The 21,078-nt window shown below is 43.3% G+C and overlaps 1 protein-coding gene across 1 annotated transcript in view; it reads left to right on the forward strand.

Annotated features, from left to right (window-relative positions):
* Positions 1-21,078, forward strand: part of csmd3a (CUB and Sushi multiple domains 3a) — a 345,806-nt gene that overhangs the window by 263,506 nt on the left and 61,222 nt on the right. Inside the window, exons 41-50 of the mRNA XM_053610949.1 lie at positions 1,278-1,394; positions 2,751-2,960; positions 4,066-4,254; positions 5,482-5,659; positions 9,695-9,840; positions 13,220-13,300; positions 15,553-15,666; positions 16,555-16,743; positions 18,031-18,189; positions 18,816-19,004. Of these exons, the coding sequence (XP_053466924.1) occupies positions 1,278-1,394; positions 2,751-2,960; positions 4,066-4,254; positions 5,482-5,659; positions 9,695-9,840; positions 13,220-13,300; positions 15,553-15,666; positions 16,555-16,743; positions 18,031-18,189; positions 18,816-19,004 (1,572 nt within the window). The remainder of the gene's footprint in view (positions 1-1,277; positions 1,395-2,750; positions 2,961-4,065; positions 4,255-5,481; positions 5,660-9,694; positions 9,841-13,219; positions 13,301-15,552; positions 15,667-16,554; positions 16,744-18,030; positions 18,190-18,815; positions 19,005-21,078) is intronic.

A 21,078-nucleotide genomic window follows, 5' to 3' on the forward strand; every position in this document is an offset into this window, starting at 1 on the left:
TCCTTCTCTCATTTCTCCTTCTCTCATTTCTCCTTCTCTCATTTCTCATTCTCTCATTTCTCATTCTCTCATTTCTCCTTCTCTCATTTCTCCTTCTCTCATTTCTCATTCTCTCCTCCTCTCATTTTCACTTTTCTCCTTCTCTCATTTCTCCTTCTCTCATTTCTCCTTCTCTCATTTCTCATTCTCTCATTTCTCATTCTCTCATTTCTCCTTCTCTCATTTCTCCTTCTCTCATTTCTCATTCTCTCCTCCTCTCTCCTTCTCTCATTTCTCATTCTCTCCTCCTCTCATTTTCACTTTTCTCCTTCTCTCCTCCTCTCTCCTTCTCTCATTTCTCATTCTCTCCTCCTCTCATTTTCACTTTTCTCCTTCTCTCCTCCAACTCCTTCTCTCATTTCTCCTTCTCTCATTTCTCATTCTCTCCTCCTCTCTCCTTCTCTCATTTCTCATTCTCTCCTCCTCTCATTTTCACTTTTCTCCTTCTCTCCTCCTCTCTCCTTCTCTCATTTCTCATTCTCTCCTCCTCTCATTTTCACTTTTCTCCTTCTCTCCTCCAACTCCTTCTCTCATTTCTCCTTCTCTCATTTCTCATTCTCTCCTCCTCTCTCCTTCTCTCATTTCTCATTCTCTCCTCCTCTCATTTTCACTTTTCTCCTTCTCTCCTCCTCTCTCCTTCTCTCATTTCTCATTCTCTCCTTCCTCCCATTTGAACCTTTCTCTTTCTCTCCTTCTCTCCTTTCTCATCCTGTTCTCCTCTCTGCATCTCTCTTTTCTCTTTCTCTCCCCCTCTCACCTTCTCTCCTTCTGTTCATGTTCTCCTTTCTCCTTCTCTCCTCTCATCTTCTTTCATTTCTCCTTTTCTCATTTCTTCTTGTTTTCTCTTTTCTCCTTCTCTCCTCATCTCTCCTTCTCTCTTTTTTCTTTCTCTTCTCCTCTTCCCTTCTCTGTTCTCCCTTCTTTCATTCTTTCTTTCTTTCTTTCTTTGTGAAATTGTTTACGCTCGTCTTCCTACGCAGACAGATGAAAGCTCGGTTTCAGTTCGACTCTAAAACATAAAGCTGATACTTTTTTCTAGTTTTTTTCTGATGTACAGACACGACTGTGTGTTCCTTCGTGTCTGATCAGTCTCAGTCTCAGACAGTGGAGAATAATCTGATCTCTGTGGAAGACTCCGCCTTTCCCCCGTCCTGCAGATGTAATGTTTATGTTTTAGTCTCCGTGTGGTGAGATGAGGGTCAGTAATGTGTGATGTGTGATGTGTGATGTCTCCGTAGCGGAGTGCGGCGGCTCTCTCTCCGACATGACCGGCGTCATCCTGAGTCCCGGCTTTCCTGGAAATTACCCAAGCGGCCTGGATTGTACCTGGACAGTCCGACTTCCTGTGGGCTTCGGTTTGTGTCTCACAGCCTCGGATCCACTCACAGCTCTGTGTCTGTCTCTAGTTCTCTTCTCTCCTTCATTCTTCTCTCCTCCTCTCTCCTTCTCTTCTTCATCCTTCTCTCCTCCTCTCCTTTCTCCTTCTCACCTTTCTCCTTCTCACCTTTCTCCTTCTCTCCTCCTCTCTCCTTCTCTCATTTCTCCTTCACTCCTTCATTCTTCTCTCCTCCTCTCCTTTCTCCTTCTCACCTTTCTCCTCTCATTTCTCCTTCTCTCCTCCTCTCTCCTTCTCTCCTTTCTCCTTCTCTCCTCTTTCCTTCTCTCCTCACCTTTCCTTCGCTCATTTCTCCTTCACTCCTTCATCCTTCTCTCCTCCTCTCCTTTCTCCTTCTCACCTTTCTCCTTCTCACCTTTCTCCTTCTCTCCTCCTCTCTCCTTCTCTCATTTCTCCTTCTCTCCTTCATTCTTCTCTCCTCCTCTCCTTTCTCCTTCTCACCTTTCTCCTCTCATTTCTACTTCTCTCCTCCTCTCTCCTTCTCTCCTTTCTCCTTCTCTCCTCACCTTTCCTTCTCTCATTTCTCCTTCACTCCTTCATTCTTCTCTCCTCCTCTCCTTTCTCCTTCTCACCTTTCTCCTCTCATTTCTCCTTCTCTCCTCTCTCCTTCTCTCCTCTTTCCTTCGCTAATTTCTCCTTCTCTCCTTTCTCCTTCTCTCCTCTTTCCTTCTCTCCTCACCTTTCCTTCGCTCATTTCTCCTTCACTCCTTCATTCTTCTCTCCTCCTCTCTCCTTCTCTCCTTTCCCCTTCTCTCATTTCTCCTTCTCTCATGTCTCCTTCTCACCTTTCTCCTTCTCTCCTCCTTTCTCCTTCTCTTCTTCATCCTTCTCTCCTCCTCTTTCCTTCTCTCCTCCTTTCTCCTTTTCTCCTCCTCTCTCCTTCTCTCATTTCTCCTTCGTCCTTCTCTCCTCCTTTCTCCTTCTCACCATTCTCCTTCTCTCATTTCTCCTTCACTCCTTCATCCTTCTCTCCTCCTCTCCCCTTTCTCCTCCTCACCTATCTCCTTCTCTCATTGCTCCTTCTCTCCTCCTCTCTCCTTCTCTCCTTTCTCTTCTTGTTTCTCCTTCACTTCTTCCTACTTGTCTTCTTCTTTCTCTCTTTCTTTCTCTCTTTCTTTCTTTGTCTTTTCATTTTATTTTCGTCTCTGCCTACTGTCTGTACTTGTTTTATCTCTTCCTACAACTTCTTTCTTTCTCCCTCTCTCTCACACACACCTTCCTATCCACTGGGCAAGTATAAATAAATAAGTGCTACTGAATCGTCCACCCCGGTATCATTCCATCTTCTGCCTTCGTCCTTCATTCTGTCCTTCAGGGATTCACCTGCAGTTCCTGAATTTCTCCACCGAGGCCGTACACGACTATCTGGAGGTTCGGAGTGGGAGTTCAGATTCAGGCACCGTGATGGACAGGTTCAGCGGCTCCGTCGTTCCCGAGTCGTTTTTCAGCACCACCCACGAGACGAGCTTCATCTTCCACAGCGACTACTCGCAGAACAAAGCCGGTTTCCACATCGTCTACGACAGTAAGAGCCGTCGGTTCCGAAGGCCACGGTTAAACTTAGATTCCGAACTTCTGAATTCTCACTGTGATTACACGCTTCGGTCGGGTTTGTGTATCGATTTTGATCATCCCAACGCCCCTTGAAGGTTTTTCTGAACACCTCAATTTAGGATACAGCCGCTCAGATATCACACTTTGAAATTTTTTAAGCGAGAAGGGATTTTAAAGTGCACCGTGCCAATCTAAATTGATCGTCGTCCTGTTTTCACAGGAGCTTGTTGCCATTTTTATAAAACTTTAAATTGAATAAAATCCCCTGTCTCAGCATGAAACACCATCCTCAACCTTTGGCTCAGCAGGAAACGTCCTGCCTTTTAAATCTGTCCTCTTCTATTGTCAGTCTGTTTCCAAAATGTGATATTTTTTAAAGGAAGAATTAAAAAAAAAAAAAAAAAAAAAAAAAAAGCAAACATATTCCGCAGTGTGCCACCTTGAAGTATATTTTCATGTAAAAATTCAGCTGAAATGTTTTAATCGGATGCATCGATAGTAACAGTGTGTATCGGTTATCAAGTGATACCATGTGACGTAAGCCTAGTCTGCAACAAACGCCGCAAAATGACGGCGATCTTTACGTGTTTCTCGATTACTGATGATTATAGGATATCAAGAGGAATATCAAATATAATCTTGACTAGAAAACTCCGCATGAGCAATTCGTTGCTAGCATTATACACTGGCTAGGCTAGGCTAGGCTAGGCTAGGCTAGGCGGGAAAAAAAATTGTCCCCAGACAACTAGACTGCTCTTACCCACTATGTCCTTGACGATCATCCACAATCAGCTCATAACAACAAACAACTTGTACTTCTGCACTGTTTCCACACGTACTATACGCGATCCGAGCTGACTAATGTACTGTAGCTAGCGTATTCACTTCATATAAAATCATCAAGCTAAATAAAATGTCCGTGACTTATTAATACTGAGTACGTTGCGTATTTTGCTATCAGTATCGATATAGGAGTTGAGACATGGACATACTGGTATTGAGACTCGGCTGTAGTGGTATCGAGCGTAACTAGAGGTAAGTAGGCACTGATTCCAACATTCCCGTTCACTCTCCAGCCTACGAGCTTCAGCGCTGCCCGGATCCGAGGCCCTTCCGAAACGGCCAGGTGATGGGCACGGATTTTGGCGTAGGAATGACCATCTGGTTCCAGTGTCAGCCGGGATATACGCTACTCGGCCAGGCCTCGCTCACCTGCCTGCATGGAGTCAGCAGGAACTGGAATCACCCTGTCCCTCGCTGCGAAGGTAACCAAAGTCCTCACTGGAAGCTCTGGAAGTCTTTCTGCTTTTTTGTTTGTTTTACATGTTGGATGTAATTCCAGTCAGCTACTCAGGCGAAAGCTCTACTCTAATTAACTAGGCTACAAACGTGTGAAACTGATTCGCTAACACTTTCTAGATAAGAAGGCCGTATCTATAAATATTATCCGCTCATCAGGGCTGATTTATAGCCTGAAGTGAAGGCTGATGTCAGTCTCGGAGTACAGAAAGAAGAGAAGATTGAGACTGTAGGCAGTCTGAATAGTCTTTTGATGAAGCCACAGGTCAACAGTGTAAAGATCTTATACTGTAATAGAGTCAGGAACACGACTAGACGACGCGCTGAAGTTTAGTCATTTGCGTTAAAATGTCCAATTATTGTTCCCTTTGGAGAATTAGACCTCATGTCGTTAAAGAAAAGGACCGACAAACAGTTCTAAAGTCTGTTTATTTCATCTTAACTGTAAAAGCAGAAATGTTCCAACTGTACTGACTCTCCGCTAATTGCTAAGTAAACATTCATTTTCACAAGGACAAGATCGGAAAACGCTAGCGCTAGCACTAAAATGGAACAAGGCAAGGCTTTGGAAAGGTGCAGGAGTGCGTGTATTTATAAACACGGAGTAATGAGACATAATAAGATTGCTAACTAGGAACAGGTGCAGCTGATTCTGAGCACGGAAGTTTGCTAACCGGAATGTTCTGTGACAGGCGCTAGTTTGCATTTTTTACTGCTCCTTGCATCGTAACGGTGAGGGAAACTTGATTCTACACACAGATACACCAAACCGATCGTGTTCTCTAGCATACAGTACATGCCTGATCTGATTTCTTGGCACGTGATTGTTAGGAAGGCATGAAACTCAGCAGTTAGCTTGGTCACGCTGATGCTAGAACCCCACTAGCTGACATTTAGGACTTGAACGGTGGTTATTTTTGTGTGTAGGCGCTACATGGCTAAACAAAGGCTCTTGAGAGTTGCAGTTTCTTCTCTTTGTGTTCGAGCGTCCCACACTGCAGTATTTACTGTGAGCTTTGACCTTTAAAAATTTTTTAAAGCAAGACTGTAACTCCAGAGCGTGCTTTCTTTAACACACAGCAGGGCCATGGACATGGAGCTAAAAGACAAGAGTGCTGTTTACAAGGCTATAGGAAAAAGTCCTTGGTGTAAGTGGCATTATTGTGCTCTTTTGTTCTCTGCTGCTTTCTCAGCACTTTGTGGTGGAAATCTCACTGCTTTGGAGGGCACCATCTACTCCCCAGGTCACCCTGACGATTACCCCAACCTGAAGGACTGCACGTGGACCATCAGAGTCCCACCAGGCAACGGCATCTACATCAACTTTACCGTACTGAACACCGAGCCCATCTACGACTACATCACTGTGTGGTAAGAAATGGGCAAAGATAGTTCCTGTTCTCACTTGTGTTATAGATCCGTAGGAACAATATTTTGCGAACTGCAAACTTCTTAAAACCGTACATACTTTTCCATTGTCATTTATAACGTACAGTTATTCCCCAAACTCTTCTTCATATTCATGTTTATCGACTGCACACTTACCATCAGGCAATTAACATCTTGGTGCCTGAGGACGATTGTGCAATTTTCCAGCTGACTGCAATCCTCCATCTCCAGTCATCAAATTAGCCAAATGCACTTCCACTAAAATCAGACCTAGCATCTTTATTCCAAAAGACATCATTAAAGGGTCTTGACAAAAATAACCACCACTGCAACAGATCCTTGCCAACCTCTCTCTTTAAATACAGCAGGAGGAACAAGATCTACTCTTTACATCACCATGGATTAAACCATCATTTTAAGATTGACATCTTTCAACTGATCGCTCCTAATAAAAACAAGACGTTTGCTGCGAGTCAGAAGAACAGTATCGGAGAAATAGTGTCGACACCAAAATTTATCACCATTCCATAATATTGGGAATACAGTTATTATGCCTACCTAGAGGAGGCCACTGAGGTACACTGAACTTGTCTTGTTCATGGACCCAGTTTGAGATGGCTTTGTGACGTGACGCATTATCATGCTGGAAGTAGCGATTATAAGATGGCCATAAAGGGATGGATGTGGTCAGTAACAATACTCAGATGTACAATGCTGCGGCATTCATAATATGCTTGATTGGTATTAAGGGGCTCAGTGTGTGCCAGAAAAACTTTCCCCACACCATTATACCCCCACAACCAGCCTGAATTGTTGACACAAGCGAGGTTAGGGCCATGGATTTCTTGAAAGCATTCCCCACACCATTCCTCACACGAGTATACCCCCACCACCAGGATGAACTGTTGACACAATGCAGGTTGGGTCCATGGATTCCCAAAAACATTTCCAATACCATTCCCCACACCATTTACCCCCACCACCAGCCTGAACTGTTGACACAAGCCAGGTTAGGGCCATGGATTTCCTCAAAGCATTCCCCACACCATTTACCCCCACCACCAGCCTGAACTGTTGACACAAGGCAGGTTAGAGCCATGGATTTCCTCAAAGCATTCCCCACACCATTTACCCCCACCACCAGCCTGAACTGTTGACACAAGGCAGGTTGGGTCCATGGATTCCCAAAAACATTTCCAATACCATTCCCCACACCATTTACCCCCACCACCAGCCTGAACTGTTGACACAAGGCAGGTTAGAGCCATGGATTTCCTCAAAGCATTCCCCACACCATTTACCCCCACCACCAGCCTGAACTGTTGACACAAGGCAGGTTGGGTCCATGGATTCCCAAAAACATTTCCAATACCATTCCCAACACAATTTATCCCCACCACCAGCCTGAACTGTTGACACAAGGCAGGTTGAGTCCATGGATTCCCAAAAACATTTCCAATACCATTCCCCACACCATTATATTCCCACCACCAGCCTGTTGGGTCCATGGATTCCCAAAAACATTTCCAATACCATTCCCCACACCATTTACCCCCACCACCAGCCTGAACTGTTGACACAAGGCAGGTTAGTGCCATGGATTTCCTCAAAGCATTCCCCACACCATTATGTCCCCATCACCAGCTTGTACTGTTGACTCAAGGCAGATTGGGTCCATGGATTCATGCTATTGATGCCAAATTCTGACCCTACCATCAGATCCGAGATTCGAGATTCAGTTTTTCTGTCAATGTTTTCTGGTATCCTGATAATCTGAAAATCTACATTGTTTTGTTTTTATGCCTCTGCCACTAGATGGAGGAGGCATTATATTTGAAGAATATTTTAAGGGTATTTCAGGAATACAAATTAGCAACAAGACCGACTAGTCTTGTTAGCGGCAGAGGCATCCCGGCTGACGCCATTGGCATCAACATCATCTTGATTTTATTTGATCTAGCTCCAAGAGAAATACCCAAGAGAGGCTGGTGAGAGAGTGACTGGAGTGAGGCAATGACATCAGGGTAGTAACAATAACAACAGCTCCACTTTAGCACACCACACTGTTGTTGGTTATTTTCCTATAACAGCACAGCAGGGAGTGTTTCAGTCCTTACATCTAATAGAATGATCCTTACAGGTCTTCTCCTTTTAAGTAACCTCCACAAATCTCCTCCAAACATCTACGGCATGCCTTTCATGAGTGAAATAAACGATCGGACAAATACTTACAGTTCTTACGATGTGCAAATTGATTAATGCGGCCATTAAGATCAGAGGTCCTAAAGGATCAGTCATGCATCATTGCAGGAGTTTATTGTATCACGAGCAAGAGATGAAATCAACTGTACTTTGGGGAAACCAGGAGAAATTTCATCCAGTGCCTACGTACTGTCAGAATGAAGAATTTTTTTATTTTTTATTTTTTTTTACTTTCCAGTGGCAAGACGCTTCAAGAGCAATGGATATAATGATAATGACATCTCTGCTTCTTGTTGCCATGGCAGCAGTGAAGTGAAGAAACTTGACCTGTAAGAGCTCATGGATACTCTCGGAGCTTAGAACCCCATTAAATAAATGCTATGCTTTATTGTCTACTAATTATCAGAAGCTTTTTGCTTGTTTGTGAAAATCAAGCTGTTAGCAAGATTGTGCTATGCTAAATATACACATTTATGCCTCTTTTTTTTTTTTTACATTATTTTAAAGAATTGAAATTAAAGTTAAAAAAATTGAGAATAATTGAGGGGTGTTTAGAGGTTATTTCCTTCCTGGTTTTTCCTTTGCTAGCAGTTCCGGAAGCTTCAAAGCTAATTGTCACACAGTTGTTTTTTTTTTTTGTATTCTTTCCTGTCAAACGGAATAATAATCATACGTTCCACACGGGTTCTGAACGGTGCTGAGGAGAGAATTTTGTCGCTGTTGCATTTTCACTAATGCGTCGGCGTCTAATGCGAGGCAGATGTTCACGGTGTAGCACATTAGTGTGCCTGCAAATTGAATTAAATGGATTCTTACATGGCATGCGCCGCGTTCACATGGCAACATTTCAAACCCTTCATATTCCATCACTTCGGCTTTGGCAGGAAGGAATGAGTGGCCTGTAAAGCCAAGCATCAGGTGGGAGAACGAGACCAGTGAAGGAATGTCTTTGAGCATTCATATTTGGAAATGACATCTATTGGTGAGACTATGGGAATGTTTTTATGTCCAGTCTTCAAGTAGAAAGGAGGAGGTCAGTGTGCTTCTGCAAATGTTAAAGCATCTTTAAAAAAAAAAAAAAGACGAAAATAAAATAGTAATGGTAGTAAAACTTTGGACCCTGTTCAGGTTTTAAAGTCTCCGAACATAATTAAGACGTTAGGCCTTAATTGACTCGTTAGGACTCATTACTCAGGTCAAGAATTGTCATTAGGAATAACAAATCCAGAGCGTGGTAGATTCTCTGACTCTTCACACTCATCAACCGTGCAAGACGCTTCAACTTTGGTGCACCGTTCTGATGTGATCTGCATGATCTGCATGGAAGAGTCATCAGATGGAAACCTTACCTGCAACCTCATCAAAGCCAGAGGCTTTTTGGAAACACCTCGGTGGACTGCTGAAGTAAAAATTTATTGAGACATACAAAAATTTAAGTGAAACGTTCAGAAACATTAAAAAAAAAAAAAAAGCCAGATCCATTATGGTTTGGTTTTCTAAGTTTCTACTGATTGTGTCTTATTAAACCATCTTTAATTGCATTTCTAATAACTGGCAATAAAGTCAACAGAGAGACAGCGTAGTAGTAGTGCTTGCCTTATGCAGGAGTTATAAAGCAAAATGTATACGATAAGTTTTGCACACAAAATGGTGTTATTTATAGGTGTAGTGCATCAAAACAGAAGTAAAAACGACATTGTTTTGATAAATGTTATAGACCGTGTATTAGCGCCATCTTAGAAAGTCATTCTGATATTTATAAGCACGGGTTATTTGCTTGCGACTTTGTAATACCGTGAATTCTTTATGCCGTAGGGACGGCCCGGACCAGACTTCACCTCAGCTTGGTCAGTTCAGCGGTAGCTCAGTAACGGAAGCCGTCTCCAGCACCTCGAACCACGTCCTCCTCAAGTTCCACAGCGACTTCAGCACCAGCGGATTCTTCGTTCTGCATTATCACGGTGAGCGCCGTTTCTACCTTCTGGTTTCATATTCCATGCTTTATCATCTTCTCCTGACCCGACACCTACACAGTGAGTTATGTGTTATAGGTTGCATGAAACAGCAGCTGTTCTCGGAAATTATTTGTCTGTTTTAATGCCCTTTCCTTGTGATAATGCTCGTTTCGTGCTTTTTACTGTTTGTGTTTACACCATTTTGGGGCATGTGGCAGATTTGAATTTTATTTCACTGGGAAATTGCTATAGTTAAAGACAGCCATCATGGTGACAGTCGCTGCAGCTGCATCCGGCAATCAGATGTTAAATATATTACACAAATATTTCACAGGTGGATGGATGTGCAAAATACACCTGGCCAAATCTTAATAGATCTGTCTGTCTGTCTATCTTTGTGTCTGTCTATCTTTCTATCTGTCTATCTGTCTGTCTGTCTATCTATCTATCTATCTATCTATCTGTCTGTCTGTCTGTCTATCTATCTGTCTGTCTGTCTGTCTGTCTGTCTGTCTATCTATGTATCTGCCTGTCTATCTATCGGTCTATCTATCGGTCTGTCTATCTGTCTGTCTATCTATCTGTCTATCTATCTGTCTATCAGTATTCATCTGTCTGTCTATCTGTCTATCTATCTATCTATCTGTTTGTCTATCTGTCTGTCTATCTATCTATCTATCTATCTATCTATCTATCTAACCATCTATCTATCTGTTTGTCTGTCTGTCTGTCTATCTATATCTATCCATCTTCTGTCTGTCTGTCTGTCTGTCTATCTGTCTATCTATTTGTCTGTCTGTCTGTCTATTTATCTGTCCGCCTGTCTATCTGTCTGTCTGTCTATCTATCTGTCTGTCTATCTATCTGTCCGTCTGTCTATCTGTCTGTCTATCTATCTGTCTGTCTGTCTGTCTGTCTGTCTGTCTGTATATCTATCTAATAAATGTTAAGGGTGATTTATATTTCAGTACCACAGCGCTGTGGAATTCCTCATTCTAATGGTCAGACCCTGAGGTCCGACAGAAGAAACCCTGATAAACCAGAGCTAAAGCTTTCCACGTGTCAAAACAAACCGCTAACTTTTTTTCTTATTATTATTAAAGCAGAAAAGCACTCATGGGCCTAGCGAAGCCACACAGTAGTGAAGAATCGGAGAAGATTTGGGAACTCAGCACTAATGTAGTATACAAATTATTTGCTTTTTATGAGCCTGTACAGGAATCTGAAAACGTATAACAGTGATTTGTTCTCTTCATCTCATTTTCACGAGGAGACGGAAAGCAGCTCGTAAAACTCGCAAGACCAAAAGCACCTTCTATCCCTCTCGAGATCGCACACGCGGACTCGGAGAACACGCTGAGAGAGGCAATTACTCGCTCACAGGCCCGATATGCTCATCAAATAAGCACTCGAACGGAAGGCTTCGTCCCCAATCTTTAGCGGCGAGAGGACGGAGGACCGGGGCGTTACGAGCGTCCGTGGGAAAAGAAAAAAAGAAAGTTTAGGAGCGAAGAAAGAGAAACGTAGCTCTGGGACTGCCACCGTTTCATTTTATTGTCTTTTAAATTCATAATGAGCTTTGCACTGCGAGCTCGTTATTGCAATTCCCTCCGTGCCGTAATGTTTTATTGTGCAAAGTTCGAACGCATCAGCACAATCGCCATTAATGTCACAGATATCGTCCTCTTCTTTCTTTTTTTTTTTTCCTCGCTGTGGGAAAACACGTTTCCTGGAGTTGTAACGAAATTTAAAAACGACCCACAAAAGATCACAAAGGATCACAAAATGTCCAATCCTGCGATGTTATATAGAATTTAGCGCTTTCAGCAAAGTCTATACTCTTAAAGAGGTCTTTTAATGAAGAATCAGTGCAGTGTAAGTGTAGATTAAACCTCTTATACAAAAGCAATTTGATAATTATTTAAAAATGATTTGAATTCAAAAATTTACTTTTGTACTTTTTATCAATTTCTAGTTACATTTAAAGTTGTGCGATGTCCATGAAACAAGATCCTGCTCTCACTTATGTTATAGCAATTTTAAAAAAAAAAACAAAAAAAAAACATTTGTTCCTTCACCAGCCTCTCTTTTTTTTCCCTTCTTGAAGTTAAGACAAGGAAGAAAGAAAAAAACAAAGCAGAATCCGAGAAACCAGAAAACATCAAATTAAAGTGATAGCTTGTGAAATTAAAGCTTTACAAAGCAGTGACACTGGAGACTCCTTCCATGCATGTTGAATACACATCTCCAATACACGATTCATTTATTTTCCACGTGAATTTTTTTTTCTGTACAAGATTCACGTCATTTTTACGTGATTCATTTCCCCCCAGTGAATCATTTCATGTCCATGTGATTCTTTTCCCCCCAGTGAATTATTTCATTTCCATGTGATTCTTTTCCCTCCATTGAATCATTTCATTTCCATGTGATTCTTTTCCCCCAGTGAATCATTTCATTTCCATGTGATTCTTTTCCCTCCATTGAATCATTTCATTTCCATGTGATTCTTTTCCCCCAGTGAATCATTTCATTTCCATGTGATTCTTTTCCCTCCATTGAATCATTTCATTTCCATGTGATTCTTTTCCCCCCAGTGAATTATTTCTTTCCATGTGATTCTTTTCCCCCCAGTGAATTATTTCATTTCCATGTGATTCTTTTCCCCCCAGCAAATCATTTCATTTCCATGTGATTCTTTTCCCCCCAGTGAATTATTTAATTTCCATGTGATTCTTCCCCCCAGTAAATCATTTCATTTCCATGTGATTCTTCCCCCCAGTAAATCATTTCATTTCCATGTGATTCTTTCCCCCCGCATGATTGATTTAATTGTTCACATGTAGGGCAGGTGGTTTGATTTTGGAATTATGTGAATAGTTTGTGAGTAAGATCACATATTATGTACATAATCCCATGTGAAAATGAAAGGGACTTTTCCGCAATGGTTCCACAACAGAACCGACTGTCCGTTTACTTTTGGTTGTGTCTAAACGTGTGAAAACACGTAATTTCCATATGATTTCTCTAGATACTGTATAAAATCCTTTGTCTTTCCAGCTGATTAAAATACGTTCTGCAAATTAAACTCATAATTATAGCTTTCACAACGCCACCAGCAGTGTGAAGTGTGTGATGACCCCCGCCTGCCCTCTCGCAGATTTCCACCCTCGTGCCGTCTGGGAGAAGATTCTGAAGCGTGTCGCAATGAGCCGCTACACCCCCATATTCTGCTGCCCACTGCTTCCTGTTCTGTCTTGTGGTGCGAGTGTATTATGATGCATTTTGTTGTTTTTGTTGGACCTGTTGCTTTGCGCGCTGGTCTTAGACTTCTCTCACATTTCAGCCTCTCACTTCTTGTCTGTCACTTTCTGTCTTTTTTTAGCGTACCAGCTCCGTGTGTGTCAGCCTCCTGCGCCCGTCGCGAACGCCGAGATCCTCACTGACGACGACGAGCTTGAAATCGGTAAATCAAAAGCGCACACTGGCTGATAGTGGGGGAAAAGTATCAGTATCGGTGTCTGTATCTGATACACGTAAGGGTGCGGCTAAAGGCAGTCAGGATGGATAACTGGTCCGAGAAGCTCCATCTCTTGCGGTCATCTCAGCTAACTAGCTAACTATCATATCAGTGAACTAACTGAGAATTGAACAGGCTTACCTTTCTGGTTCGCTAACATGCCTAGTATATATATATATATTGCTTTAAAAAAAAAAAACAACCCTACATATCTTATGTAAATTCTACATCAAGAAACTAGCTAGGTAATGCGAGATCGCTAGTTCACGTTCGTACTCGGGAGTTGCCTGTAACGGACAGGTTTAGCCAGCTAACTTTGTTCGAGTTTGTTTACAATGTTGTAATCGTAAAATTTTACGTCTTGAAAACAACAACGTTTCAATATCTTTCCAGCGTTTCTATGAGACGTGTGTATGTCCGGTCTTTCCCAGCTAGGTCACCGCTTGGCGTCATTTAGCCACTGACAGGATGGCAAGCCATAAGAATCATATAGAGTCTCAGTATTTGAAAGCGTGAGTTTAGTCAATTAGTGCTCCTTGTTTTTTTTAATGCTAATCCATAATATTTAGCGGATAACATTTTAGCTACTGTGACATCGGTCCGCTTCCTAAATAAACTTCTTGATCGATTCTTCAATAGATTATAAACAAGTAGCGTGAGGTTGCGGCTACGCCGGTCTTTTTCGCGACCAGGTCGCGAACTCCATAGTGCTACAATTATCCGTATTTGGATTTGAAGCTAAAGTGGGCGTGGCCTAAACATTATAGCTCCTGAAACCCTGAGAAAAACGAAACCCTGACTGTTTACTCTCTTATCGTTGTTTGTTCCGCAACCTTCATATCTGACCTAATTCATATCATAATCGGGTTTACTCCGATTGCACATCCGCGTGAACAATATGTGAAGTACAGTGCTGTGCAAAAGTTTTGGCCTCCTAAAGATTTTGCTGGGGGGGTTGTTTTCTGTAGTTTTTCTGTGTCAGCATGTTTTAGCGTTCCAAACATTTAACATTCCAAACCGAAACGTTATGGAGAGAAATGTCTGAATATCATTTAAAGAACTTTCGTTGTTTATTTCTTCTGAATAGTCCAGTTTGAAATGTACGAACGTCTCATTTTATTCTTTTGGATGCCATCTTTGCGCTACGGGATTCCGTTCGCACGGTACCGCGTATGCACTTTACAGACTTCATTTATGCGTATGCGTGTTATATATTCCGGTCCAATGACATTTACCGTCAGCGTTACCATAGCAACTATGAGCACGAGTCGTGTCAGCGCGCTCAGCTTTTTTTAATCATGCCGCCTGTGATTTAAACTATTTCCGACGCAACAAAACGTCACGTAAGTGTGATGGAAACACCGCCGTCATGTCACCACGGACGACTCGGATTACTGTAACGGAGATCGGTGAACATCCTTGTTTCGTTAAGTAAGGAATAAAACACTGCGTGCTTTATTGTGTATAGGAAAATAATCGAGGATTAATCACCGAGTTAGTTCCTGTCATCATGTACATCACAGCACCTATACCAACCTCTGTTTCCCAGTCTCTCTGTCTCTCTGTCTCTCTCTTTCTCGCTCTTAAAGTTAATGAAGACATCTTCATTGCCATTACAACAAAAAATACGAGTCCAGTCAGTATTTGAAATGATTTCTGACACAAATGACCTTATCTAAGTGCGACCATTGAATGGACAGTGTGAATAAGACTATGTGACGGCAGGAAAGTTGTTCATGTGTGCTCGGGTTCTTGACCTTGACGTGACCTCGTGTGTTTCATTGGCGTTTTATCTCACCAGGAGCAGTGACATTATTCACATGCGCAGAACGCACACGCTGTTTCCTCTGGTGAAAGCAATTAGTCAGAAAGGTTTTCCCCGACTATTGTTCTTTAATTTAACAGATTATTAGAAGGATTACACACCTCGTTTGACTGGAATGGGAATTTATTTCAGATGGGTGTGTGTACGCAAACCGAGCTCTCCGTCGGATTATTAACAGATTATTTAACTGCGTGTGAACATAGCTACTGGCTCTGGCGTTTATTTCCATTATTCACGTGTAAGTAAACCCCTCACTGCAAATGTTTTCTCTGTCCCCTTGATTTGTCATCATTACTGTCATCCTTGTAAGCAGACAAATCTCGCTAATATCCTTGTGTGTGTGTGTGTGTGTGTGTGTGTGTGTGCTCAACAGGAGATATCATCAGGTACCGGTGCCTTCCTGGCTTCACGTTGGTGGGCAGTGAGATCTTGACGTGCCGTCTGGGTGAGAGGTTGCAGATGGATGGCACACCTCCAGTTTGCCAAGGTGAGCTTGGCAGTGACGCCTCATTTGTTTCTCACGCCGTTTTCTCATTAACGTCCTGTCCCGCGTGCCCGGTCAGCATTCTTCAGCCTCTTTAGTTCCACATGTGACGGGTTTATGGTCCTTAGAACCGCCGTCGGGCTTTAATTAGAAGTTTGATCTGTAATCAAAAGAACGAAGCGTATTCCGGAACCGACCTGGTGTGTTTTCTTAACTCTTCATATCCACACGGTGAATTTCCCATCGATTTTTTTTCTCCAGGTGTCGTTAAAATATCAGATTTATCACGTCGGTTATTAAGAAACATAAAAGATCCTTCTGGAAATAGACACACAAAAGCCTCGTAACGTCTTCCGGGGACCCTCTAGCGCGAGTGTACGGCGAATTAGAGATGGAAGACGTTCTGATGTTTCAGATCAGACGTCATTCAGAAGAAAATACATTTTTGAGAATACTTTACGGTTCAGTGAAAAGAAAAAGAGGAGCGAACCTTCACTCCGTGGCTGCCCATGCTCCCAAATACGGCCGAGGGTGCCAATATTTTACTCTTTAGTGAAAGTACAGAGGAGTTCCCAGAGCATGGTCTTTCTTTTAAACGTCTTTCTGCCGTATTTACGATCTCCATCATGTTAACGGAACAAGCAATGCGAACAGACAGGCATTTGCCTTGCTGATTAAAATGAATCAGGATGACTGCTTAAGCACTATTTGTAGCTCCGCCCACATGCCCAGGCTTAGCGGACATGGTAATCATATTGGATTGCTTGGCAGTAGAAATAGCAACAACATGGAGGACTCATTTGCAAAGCCGAACGGTGCCAAAAAATCTCTACACGTTGATAAACGATGGTCCGTTTCGACCTTACGGGTTCAAATTTGCTTTCTTTCCAGTGCGATGCCCCGATAACGAGGTGCTGTTCGACTCCACGGGCGTGATCTTGAGTCCAGGCTTCCCGGAAAACTACCCCAACCAGCAGATGTGCTCGTGGATGATCAGTGTGGAGAAGGGCTACAACATCACCCTGCACTTTGAGCTGTTCCAAACAGAGAAGGAGTTTGACATCCTGGAGATCTTTGATGGTACATAGACACATAGGTTAAGTAAGAAATAAAGCACTCGGGGTAGTGACGTTACCGGGAAAATAATCGATGAAGGAGTTCCTCTTATACCGCCCTCAAATGCATGGTTCCTCCTATACAGCGGCAGTTTTTCAACGATTGTAATTCTTGATTTATTTCTTCAAGAACGTCGCACTTTTTTTATCCGTTTATAGTTACTTTTAAAGTTGTACGACATCCGCAAATAAAAAAACAAACGCGCTCCTGATATCGCTCAGTCTGAAAAACTTCAAAGTTACACCTCTGACTGTTACAAAACGCTGACACTGGAGACTCCTTCCAAAAACCTTCCGTAAACATCTCCTTATTTCCTGTCATGCTCGCCGTCTACGTGTTACTATAGAAACGATAGCACAATGGATATCACGGTAGAACGAGCACTTCAACCGAACCCCGTGATTCGATTTGCAGCCGGTACGACTCTCGCGCTTCTGACCAATCAGAGTCCAGAATTCAACATGGTGGTATGAACGAGCACAATTCAACGCGCATAGGAATGTCCTTGAACGAACCGGTCATTTTGTCGTACCTCGTTAACAATTCCTGACCGTGATCGTTCTCATCCCGTGCTGATAATAGTAAGACGAGACGCGCCCGGATGCTGGATTGCTGTTTGGAATTTATTATCACGATATTTATTATTCTGAACCGCATTTAAAATGTCATTAGACGGTAATTACTTAAGTGCGCACTATTAGCAAATGACCCTATAACTCATCATTGATTAGTAGGTCGTTAAATGCCCATGGCATTCGCAGAGCCCCAGTGGACCAGCAAGTGAGAGGACTTCCATCCTTCTGAAACTTCCGTATTTATTACACACATCCGATTCTGACGCGTCCATCATCGTCAACTCGTAGGGTTACGTTTTACGGGCGGATAACACGCCGCTCTCGCCGTGTCTGTCTGTTGCTTTTGAACGGAGGTGCGTTGCATCAGGATGTTATGACAGACGCTTCACGAGAGACAAAGCTTCTTCCTCATACAATCGCTGCGGTTTGGGCTCGTCGTTCCGCTCGTACTCGAGTCGCTTTGAAGGAGCGCTAAGATGATAACGCAGGGAGATTAGATTCATGCGTGCATGATCTAGATGATGACTGGGTACCAGGCGTTGTTTGGAAATGGTATGAATGGAAATAGCTTTCACACCAGAGCTGGCCATGTTTATCTTTTTTTCCAGTTAATTCGTCGAATGAACGGATTAAACCTAGAGAAAAACTAAAAACGCGCTCTTCTATGTTCACTCAGGACCCAACATCTACAGCCCGAGCGTTGCGGCTTTGAGCGGCGAGCTCTCCGTGCCCTTCACCCTCAGCACCACGGGCCACCAGCTCCTCCTGCGCTGGTCCTCCGACCACGGCACCAACCGCAAGGGCTTCCGCATCACGTACGTGGGTGAGTATCAAAGTATGTATCCCCCCCGATTGGTAATTCTTTCTCAGTCGCATGCGTGTCTCACTGCGTGACAATGCGTGTGCATCTGTCTGTCCTGGCCGCGTGTCCGCCATCCGTCCTGTCTGTAAGCCCATGCCGTCTTTCCATTCGTTAAGTGCTTTGTGCTCGTGTGTGTTTTGGATCCTCACATGCCGAGCTGAACGATCGTGTAATACACGATATCGCATACGCTTTCACACAGTTAATATCAGACTGTAAATATAACGAATACGCTGCTTAATATTATTCATTAGAGTGTGTGTGTGTCTAAATTATATTTATGAAAAATGACACATCGGTTTGTTTTTTTTGGGTTTTTTTTTAATGATTTTATTTATTAATATCTTAAAGCAGTTGGTGCACGGAGGCGTGTACTCATTAATGATATTTCCAGAGTAGATCACATTTCTGTCATGGTTTTATTTTTTTTTATAGCTTGTTTTTTTATTTCTCAGAATAATGTCGACTCTGTACAAACTTCAACGCTTGTTTTAATTCATGATGAAATAAAAACGGCATGCTTACTCCACTTTGGTTCATTTCTACGCCACACTATAGCACTTCCAGTATTTTTCTCATGTCTGTGCGTTCATCTATAGCGATGTACTGCAGCACCCCAGACTCTCCGCAGCACGGCTTCGTGGTCAGCCAGACTGGCGGCCATGTTAACAGCGTCGTGCGCTGGGCCTGTGACCGCGGATACAGGCTGATCGGGAAAAGCATGGCCATGTGCAAGAAGACCGAATTCGGCTATCTAACCTGGGACGTTTCCGTGCCAGCATGCCAAGGTACAACGGCGATTTTCAGCAAGTCGACTAGGCTTAGCGGAACTAGAATATTGCTAGCATGAATAAAAAATAATTACGATAGTTACGAATGAAGGATGATCTGATGCTGAAACTGAATACCGAACCTTGTTTGAGATGATATGATGCAAGAAGTATGGACTTAGGTTCAAGGTCAGAATCGTATACTTCTCATGTAGCTCTCTGAATAGTGTCAATATGTCGGTCTGAATACAGCCCTATTGAGGTTAGGGGTGGGGTGGGGACGGAGGGGTGGGGGGGGTTTACTTTTGCACTTTATATAACGTCACATTCACAGATCGGTCACAACATTAAAACCACTGAGAGGTGAAGTGGATAACATTGATTATATTGTTACGATGGGACACGTCAAGCAGTGGGATGTATTTATTAGGCAGCAGGTGAACAGGAAACTGTGTCGGAAGCAGGAAAAATGGGCAAGCGTAAGGATCGGAGAGACTTTGACAACGGCCAAACCGTGATGGCTAGACGACTGGGTCAGACCGTCTGTAAAACGGCAGGTCTTGTGGGGTGTTCCTGGTAAAAAGTGGTCCTAGCAAAAGTGGTCCAAGGAAGGACAACCGGTGAACCGGCGACAGCGTCACGGGCGCCCATGGCTCGTCGATGTACGTGCGGAGCGAAGGCTAATCCGTCTGGTCCGATCCCACAGAAGAGCTCCTGTAGCACAAATTGGTGAAAATGTTAATGCTGGTTATGATAGAAAGGAGACGGAACACACAGTGCATCACAGCTTGCTGTGTATCAGGTTGCGTAGCTGTAGACCTGTCAGCGCGCCCACGCTGACCCCTGTCCACTGCTGAAAGCTCCTACAATGGGCACGTGAGCATCAGAACCGGACCGTGGAGCAATGGAAGAAGGTGGCCTGGTCTGATGAATGACGTTTTTATATCCTGTGGATGACCTGGCGAAGATATGGCACCAGGATGCACTATGGGAAGACGGCAAACCAGTGAAGGAAGTGTAAAGCTCTGGGTCCTGGCATTCATGTGAATGTTACTTTGACACATACAACCTACCTAAACATCAATGCAGGCCAAGTACACTCCTTCCTGATAATGCGCTCTGAGACACTGCAAAAAATGTTCAGGAACGGTTTGACGAACATGACACAGAGCTCAAAGTGTCGCCTCAGCCACCGAATTCCCCAGATATCAAACAACCCATACACCCCTCACCTCGCAGTTTACAGGACTTCATGGATCTGCTGCTAACGTCTCGGTTCCAGATACCACAGCACACCTTCAGAGGTCTTGTAGAGTCCGTGCCTCGAGTCACGGGTCAGAGCGGCACAAGCGGAGGACCTACACGTTATAAAACAGGTGGTTTTAATATTATGGCTGATCTGATTATACAAATATAAAGGCAAATTCAGAAGTCCTTAAACATAAAGACAACACCAGATGTCTGTAATGTCCTGTGACACATAGCCTTCTTGTGTCCCTTTCAAACCGGACACCATCCGAGGGGCTTCATTGGCCGGCTCATCAGCGCAGGAACAGGCGATGTCAACAGCAGGCATCAGTTTCGCCTTTGTTCGTTCTAATTAATACTGTTAGACAACAAAGGGCGCCTCACTCTGTATGCGCCGTTATTAGCATGCTACGTGAGATCCGTTGTTGCTTTGATTTATTTCATTAGATTTTAGTGCTCAATAATTGCGCATCTCATTACGTACCATAGGCTTATTGATGTCCTCTTTGAACAAGCTCCAGCTCCGGACTTAATTAAACAATATCTGCCATGCCGGCTAATCAGAGCCTCGTTTCGATCAAGCGGAAAAAAAAAAAAAATTATTACGACTTCATTCAAAGGTGTAGCGGGGCAGGGGCGGGGTGATCCCGAATTAATAGCTTAGTGTGTTAAACAGTCAGAGGTTCAACATCGCGCCTTCCTTTCCGATTAAACAAGTCGTTGCTAGGAAGTGTTTCACCGTGGTGCAGTTGAATCAATGGCATCGACGTGCTGACTGAAGAAATGGCATTTCTTTGACCCGCTTGTGGATAATTGGCCATTGAGAGCCCACGTGTATTTCGGC

Source organism: Ictalurus furcatus, chromosome 23 (genome assembly GCF_023375685.1).
Source record: "Ictalurus furcatus strain D&B chromosome 23, Billie_1.0, whole genome shotgun sequence".
NCBI lineage: Eukaryota > Metazoa > Chordata > Actinopteri > Siluriformes > Ictaluridae > Ictalurus > Ictalurus furcatus.